Source organism: Corvus cornix, chromosome 3 (assembly GCF_000738735.6).
Source record: "Corvus cornix cornix isolate S_Up_H32 chromosome 3, ASM73873v5, whole genome shotgun sequence".
Classification (NCBI taxonomy): domain Eukaryota; kingdom Metazoa; phylum Chordata; class Aves; order Passeriformes; family Corvidae; genus Corvus; species Corvus cornix.
The window spans coordinates 65996102-66004503 of record NC_047056.1 but is presented as its reverse complement, the minus strand read 5'-3'; the positions used below and the strand labels follow the sequence as shown (position 1 = coordinate 66004503).

The following is an 8402-nucleotide window of genomic DNA, read 5'->3' as shown; positions in this document are numbered from 1 at the left end:
AAAAGTATGCAACATCAGATGAGGAATGACTATATTAGGGGCTCCCCAGCCTGGGAAAGAGGGGGCTATGGTGAAGGTGTACAAGACCATGAGCTGATGGAGACACCAAGGATCTATTCTTTTTTTCTCTTTCCCTTCCAGATCTTGGGGGCATCAAATGGGATGGTGTCAGGTTCGAATGAAGGTTAAGCAGACTTGCTATACAATATTTTGGGTGTCAGTAAGTCTGCATGGGTTAAAACAACAGGTGTTAGATACAAGGAAATCCCTGAAATCACACAGGGTGTGAGTGCATTGCCAAGCTTCCTTTCCTTGTCCCTGTTCTTCCCACTCAGCTATTGGCTGTAGCTGAGATGTGGCCAGACTAACCTTCAGCCTGATCCATTCTTTCTGGTTTTACATCCTTTTTTGCTTGCTATGTCATTGTAGTACACTGCTGCATAATAACAAAGTCTTCTCCAGGCCAAGGCAAGCATTTCATTTAGCAGCACCTTTTCCTCTGCAGCAGCAGCAGCTCAGTACTGAGCACAGCACAACTGGTGCAAGCCTGGCAGCCACCTGAACCAGTGCTGCCTGCTCTGGAGCCTCTATGCCATCCTCTCAGCTGCCCAAAAGCTGAACTGGGAACTGTGAATTTTAAAATCCCAGACCTCCAAAACACCAATTTTTTTTATTAGAGCTTATCAGGCTGTTGGGGTTTTAGGAGCTCTCCTGGCTTTTCTTCTGTTAAAGGAATTTTGCCCATACATGTTGCCAGGGGAACAAATTACTGGGTGCTTAAGGAAAACAAAAGAGCTGGCTACTCTTTTGTTTTCACCTGAGTGTGTGGGGGCAGTTTGGTCTCCGGCGTTAGGACAGAAAGGAGTCTGCTTTCTTCGGCTGCTTTTTCCTTCTGCTGGAGAAACCCCGGGATCCCAAGCCCACCTTCCCTGCCCCTCTTGGAGCCGGGCTGTGGCTGCCCTGCCCCACCGTTGCTTCGAGCCTTCGCTACGTTGTAGCCCTGCTCGATCTGCCTGCCCAGACCTCCGGGGGGTTCCCCGTTTGGATACATCGCATCTGCCATCCGGGATTTGTGCTTGTCCCTGCCGTTCCAGCCTGCTGTTCCAGCCTGCCATTCCAGCCTGCTGTTCCAGCCTGCTGTTCCCGAGGGTCCAGCCGGACACTGGGATCGGCTGCCCAGGGGTTTGTGAAGTTTTTTTGTTCCATCCCTTCCCGGGATCCCAGGCCGCCAGTGCCGCGTGCTCCCCGAGCTCGCTCCGGAGCGCCCCCTGCAGCCGCGGGGGAACCATCGCACCTGCCCTGCTCACCGGGAGCCGCCAGCGCCCCTGCCGGCTGCGAGCGGAACTGCACCCGAGGGGAAAGGGCCTGACAGCCGAGAAGGCTGGGACTGGGTTTGTGTTTGCTGGTACTGCCAGAGTTATTGGTGTTTGTTTGACTGGTTATACACATACAGATATATAATAGTAAAGAACTGTTATTCCTGTTTCCCACATCTTTGTCTAAAAGCCCCTTGATTTCAAAATTATAATAACTCGGAGGGAGGGGGGTTGCATCTGCCATTCCAAGGGAGACTCCTGCCTTCCTTAGCAGACACCTGTCTTTTAAACCAAGACACAGGCCTTGCCCTGCAAGACCCAAAGCCTCAGTGGTTTAAAGATTAAACAAACAACAAAGTCTAGCTGCCCTTCCCCTTGGCAAACAAATCCATGACTAAATGTTACTTTAAACTAAAAAAATTTAAGGCTTATATAATTTCCAATATAACTACTTTAAAAAGACAGATTGATTGATTATCTTGGAAAATTGACATGATTATAGTTGAATTTTCTTCCATAAGAGGAGAAGCCATATTGTATTGCTAAAAATAAGGCAGGATAAAAATCTGTATAGAGTTCTGGGTGGTTTTCTCACATTTTAGTCACACTTTGAATCTGCCTCACCGAAAAGCCTCACTAAAAAGATGATGAGATTTAAGCCATTGCTAGTTACAATGCATGTGTGGACAAACGCAGACTATTTTTATAGAAACAACTCTCCTCGTTGTTTTCCTGTTGATGACTGGAGTGGTTTTCTGGTGTGGTCTCTGCTTGACTGTGCAGTAGTCACAGGCTCTTTTATTTCCTCTATGAAGGGCTGTTTCTATGTCTCACGGCATCACCACCACAAACAGAAACTGAAAGCTCTGCAAGCCTCTCTAAGCCATGCAAACTGCAGGACACTTATCTCTCTTTTTTCCTTTTCTGACCGAGATTTTGCTCTTCTCAAAGTAAGGGGAGGCAGAAAATGGATAGGTTACGTGAAACACTGGATTTCTGCATCCGCCACCAGACCATTCTGGGCTACAGTGCTGTGTCCCTGCTGACGGCTGCCACCGAGCACATCTCTTTTCATCTGTGGTGTTCAAATGTCCCTGCAACTCTGGGAACATGGTGTATGGCTCTTTCTTCCTCTTAGTGCCTGCCTTCATCCTCTTGCTGCTCGGTTACATGGTGAACACCAGGATATGGCACCAGTTGACAGGCGGCTGCTCTCAGGAGAAGGAATGCAGTGCCTCGGAGTCCTGTGCCCATTTCTGCCAGGTGCTGGTACCGGTGACAGCCAGAGCCTTGTTGGCCCCTCTCACATGGATAGCGGTCGCCCTGCTCGGAGCCAACTTCTACGAGTGTGCGGCCAGCGGGAGCAGCCTGACACAGCGTCTCTTCTGTAAAGATAAAGGCCCAGACTGCCAAGAGAAGCTGTTCAAAATACCCTGTGATGCGGAATTAGCAGCACACATACCAGGTGATAGGCTCAGCCTTCAGGCACAGTCCCAGGTAAAGCCTCGCTGCTCTTCTTCTCACAATATGGGCTTCAACCCTGACTGCTCAATGTATAGTGGTGCCTGCCAGGGGTTGTAACCAGTCCTTCTCTCATGTTATATAATATCATGTACCACAAGCACACAGCTAGCAAAAATTCATTGGCAAAAAAGTTGTAACAGAGAAGCAATAGGTGTATTTTCATGCTACTTTCTGGTTTTGCATGTTTGCATGGTAATGGCTCGGCACTGTCATTTACAAAACCTCATTCCAAGCTGGGCAGACAACCAGCCTAGAGAACGGGACTTTCCACAGCAAGTTTTCTTCTCAATTAACTTAGACATGGTGTGAGTTCTTCTCCACTTTTATGCCTCTAAATACCCCAAACTTCTGTAAATCAGCATTAGTTGAGGGGAAGCTGAGATCACTAACAGAGAGGAAGCTGATGTCTCCTTGCAACAGAGCTGTTGCAAGTTCTAACTTGTTTCTCTTTCCAGATGTCTCCTTGCAACAGAGCTGTTGCAAGGAGACATCTGGAAAGAGAAACAAGTTAGAACAACCTGTTTGACTGTAAATCTCAATGCTTGAACCTCTTAATAATTTCACACTTGTATTCCAGCAGAATAGTTAAAATATATATCTGTCTTCTTAAAGTTTCTTGTGCTGAAGGCAAACTGCACTGCATGATCAAAACAGTAACACTCGTGTGGATTTTTTCTTGTTTGGAGTGAAACGAGACCTCCAAATTTTGGCAGCACTTCAGTTTTGTTTCTACATTTGTGTGAATCTTAACTCCAGTAGGAAAATCAGGTTTTGCAACTTTTTCTAAGGAAAATACTACGGGCTGGTTAAGGGAGTTAAGTTTTATAAGAGTTTATAATTACTTGGATTTTTGTAAGTTCCTGTTTAGTACAAACCCTTATTAAAACAAAAAAGTGTTTATATTTGTTAAATACTTAGCATGCTGCTTCTCCAAGAAAAAGGCTGGAAAGGGGCAAACTCTATACCATTGAATTCAGACAGGGGAAGAAAGGAGTAAAATCAAGGAAGACTGACTGTTACTGACACTGCAGTGGAATCTAAAAGAAACATTCAGTCAAACTAAAATAGAAAAAGTGTCAGAGGGCTTTATTACTGACTGTTTTTAATATCCAATCTACTTTCAACAAAATTAAGAATCAAAAAGAACACAAAGTCCTTTTCTTTTAGCACTCAATACTTTTTCATTTAAAGAAAAAGTAATTCTGAGGTAAAAGACCGTGTTGCAGGATCTCTGCCTGGAGCTTCCAGCTAAATACCCCTGGGTAGAGGAGGGACCAGCATCTACTAGGACACTTGGTTTTGATGGGACCTCTGAGACTTGTCTAAGCATGTTAAAATCAGGTGCAAAACAAGAATTAATTCCCATATTCAATAGCCAAATCTGTGTCCTGCCTACAAAATATACAGGATACAACTTTTCCTCTCTCTTGTCGAAACTGGCTGTTTTAGCAGGCTCAGACATCAGGGGGAGTAGCTACGTTCCACAGGAACACAGCCAGCAGGAGCTCTGATTCACAGCATGAGGCAGACAGGATGAGTCTGCACCCTCTGTACCATGAATGTGACTACAGCCACAGAAACTGATGGTCAGTATCTTGCCTTAAAAGTTAAGAAAGCTGGACATAAATGAGTAAGTGACTTCTGTCCATCTTCTCTTTTTTGGGTATTCATCCTTAATCTGACAAGATCAGCTCAGGGGTGCAGAAGCTCTGTATGTCTGGCTGAATTGTGTGCATGGGATCCCCTCTTTGGCAGCAAGCAGACAGTTACAGCCACTCCAGGGTGTCTTTGCTTACAGTTTTCTTATTTCTTCAATGTTATGTTCCCACACAGGACCATACAAAACCACCATTAACATATCCATCTTTATTCCAAGCTGATAGGATGGTTCCTGATAGCCAGCATCATGACTGTGGCACTGATCTCAAAATGTGTCAGCCGCTGTTGCTCCTCAGTCAGCTATCTTCAGCACAAGTTCCAGAAAATTTACTCAAAAGAAGAACAGGAAGTCTTTGAGATCAAAGCCAAAGAGCATGCAACGAAGCTGGCAGAAAGAAATACAAATTGCTTTTTTACAACCACTGACCCAGCACCATTTCCAGCTCCCAGCAAGGAAGAATGGCGGAAGATTTCATTGCTGTGTACATTTGATTCACAAGAGGTGTATTACGACACAATACATAAGTACACGAGCAAAAAGGGGGGCCAGAGTGCCGAATCCATGGAGGAAGATTAGGATCGCACTGTTTTGTGGATGAAGCCCAGGCAGGCGATTCAGGGTTGTAATGAAACAAATCTTTTGCAATGCTGGCAGTCTTTTAACCCTGCTGATATAAGAAGAGGCTTATTCTCTGCTCTTGCTGAAATCTATGCAAATTGAAGGTGAAAGCTGATAGCTGTAACCCTCAGTAGATTTGCTTTTAAATGCATTTTAATACTTTTGCTTAAGTACATTTAAATGGGAGTTTTCTTATGTTGTTGTCCATTAAGAGGTGTCATGTATAAAATAATCAGCATCCACAAAAATGTCAGCACGTACTGTGTCAAATTATTACCAAACGCCTTAAAAGTGCTTGGCAGATGGAGTGACAATACCAAACCTTATCAAAGAGACAAAAAGGAATGGAAGACTTGAACAGAAATTTAGCTCAGTTTATTAGCTTTCTCTTTACAATGAAGTTTTCAGTGAAGCCTAGAGCAAGCCGTAGATCAAAGTATTTAGCTTTTCTTGAGGAGTTAGGCTTATGCAAAACATGGCAGTGTAGGTGAAGCTTATATATTAGCAAACATTAAAAGCACATTCATATATTTAAGGACATTAAAAATCTGCAATCCATATTAGCAAGTAGTAATATTCTTATCAAAGAACATCTAATTATAAGAAATAAAGATACAAGTTTTGAGTGAAAAATATTTAATAAAGTTCACTTTTCTTCTGAAAAGCTTTTGTTTAAGAGAGCGTTTTAGAGACATGAGTCAGATTGTTTGGTCCGGGCTGTCCTTTTACTCCTTGCAGAAATCCTCTCTTTCTACACAATAAATTTGGAAAATATTCAGACAGACAGAGAAGAATCCCAAGAAGTTATTTATTACATTCATTTTGCAAGGAAGGAAGAAGGGAAGACCCTGTTTTAACTGGATGACTATAACAAACTTGGAAGCTTCTTTCTCACTATAAACTGAAAATATAACACATGGTCATGGCTTGACACTGGCCAAACACCAGGCACCCATGACAACTGCTCACTCACCTTCCCCTGGCACAGCTGGGCAGAGGACATAAATATTTAAATGAAGGGTTCAGAAGTTATGATAAGGACTGGGAGAAAACACTCCAAGGGCAAAACAGGCTTGACTTAGATGGTGAAAATGAATTTATTACCAACAAAATCAGAGGAGGATAATGAGAAGTAAAATACCCCCTTAAAACACCTTTTCTTCCTCCAGCCCCTCCCTCCTTCCCACCAACAGCACAGGGAGACAGGGCATGGGAGTTTGGTGAGTTTGTCACCCAAGTTCTTCTTCCGCTGCTCAGAGAGAGGAGTCTTTCCCCCGTGAGACCCTGGGATCCTCCCACAGAAGACAGTTCTCCATGAATTTTCCAACATGGCTCCACTCTCACGAGCACGAGTCCACCCAAATCTGCTGCAGCATGAGTCCCTCCCACGGGCACACAGCCCTCCCAAAACTGCTGCACCGTGGCTCTCTCTTTCCATGGGGTGCAGTGCTCCAAGGACAGGTTCCTCCAGCCTGGGAGCAAGGGCCCTCTCTCTCCACCAGCTCTCCCACTGGATCACAGCCTCCTCCAAGTATCCACCCTCTCCAGCATGGGCACCTCCTCCATGGGCTGCGGGTGGATCTCTGCATTCCCCGTGGATCCCCATGGGCCGTAGGGGGACAACCTGCTGCACCATGGTCTGCACCACGGCCTGCAGAGGAACCTCGGCTCCGGCGCCTGAAGCACCTCTACCCCCTCCTTCTCCACTGCCCTTGGTGTCGCCTTGTTGTTTTCCCTCACATGTTCTCACCTCCTCCTCTTCTCTGGCTAGAAAAAACTGTGCATGCCCCACTTTGTTTTGATTTTCTTATTAAATATGTCATCACAGAGGCATTACCAAGCTCTCTCACAGGCCCAGTTTTGGCCAGCAGCATGTCCATCTTCAGAGCCATCAGCCATTGGCTCTGCTGGACATGGTGGAAGCTTCCAGCACCTCCTCACAGAAGCAACCTCTGTGCCCCCCCCGCTACTGAAAACCAGGCCATGCAAAAACAACACACACATAAAGGCAAAACAAGATTTAATTCTGCATGTAGAAAAGAATTTTAAAAAAAATTTCATCATAGTGACTTGCTCAGTGCTCTTTTCCTTCCAAGAAACTTGATGATTATGCGGTAACAGTGCACGCTGGGGGCTGACCTCTTAGAGAGCATCTCTGTAGATAAGGACCTGGGTGTCTTGGTGGGTGATAAGTTGACTATGAGCCAGCAGTGCTCTTGCAGCCAGGAGAGCCAGTGGTGTCCTGTGGTGCATTGGGAAGAGTGTGACCAGCAGGTTGAGGGAGGTGACCCTCCCCCTCTACTCAGCCCTGGTGAGGCCGCATCTGGAGTGCCATGTCCAGTTCTGGGCTCCTCAGTACAAGAAAGACAAAGAGCTACTGGAGAGGGCCCAGCAGAAGGGCCACAGAGATGATTATGGGTCTGGAGCATCTCTCTTATGAGGGAGACTGTGGGAGCTGGGCCTTTTAGTCTAGAGAAGAGAGGACTGAGAGAGGATCTCATTAATACATCTCGAAGGTGGGTGCCAAGAGGAGGGTGCCAGACTCTTTTCAGTGGTGACCAGCCACAGGAGGAGGAGCAATGGCCACAATCTAAGAAGTTTTACCTCAACATGAGAAGAACTTCTTTATGCTGAGTGTGGCAGAGCACTGGCAGGCTGCCCAGGGAGGTCATGGAGTCTCCCTCTCTGGAGACAATCCAAATCCTCTAGGTGATCCTGCCTTGGCAGGTGGGTTGGACTAGATGACCTTCAGAGGTCCCTTCCAACCCTAGCAGTTCTGTAATTCTGTAAGCAAACAAGGGCAGTATAGGTTATTCACTTTCAAGATAATAATAATTTAAAAAGAGAATATTTGGCTAGTGTTGCTGGAAAAAGTAAAAATGGCCATTGCCAATAAAGAACCTTTATTGTGGTCAGCCACATGTCCATCTCGACCAGCTGGTCATAACCAGCAAAAGCCCCACTGAGGGCTCTTGCACAGGCAGTGAAATCAGACAAATTCCACAACACCTTTCATCTCTAATTAAAAAATTAAAAAAAAAAATTAAAAAGGCAGGGAAACTTGTTACTGGTGTACATGTTGCCACATCTTACTGGTAGCAGGTAACAGCAGTTGGGCTGAGACCAAGGCTAGGTAACAAATACATTAGGTTTTGTTCCCTACAAAATTGTTCACTTAAAGCTCCATTACACTATGCCACCACTGTACCACACTATTAAGACAAACAAAGGGAGAGAGATTATCATGAGGACTGTACAGATCTGGTGAGAATGAACCCTGGTGT

The 8402-nt window shown here is 45.4% G+C and overlaps 1 protein-coding gene across 1 annotated transcript; it reads left to right on the top strand.

The window, feature by feature from the left end:
* Positions 1–2185: 2185 nt before the first annotated feature.
* On the top strand, positions 2186–5735 carry LOC104694073 (calcium homeostasis modulator protein 6). The gene is given in 3 exon segments (XM_010407154.3): positions 2186–2382; positions 2385–2813; positions 4717–5735. Coding segments are annotated over 3 exon segments (888 nt in total). The 5' UTR covers positions 2186–2283; the 3' UTR covers positions 5077–5735.
* Positions 5736–8402: the final 2667 nt, after the last annotated feature.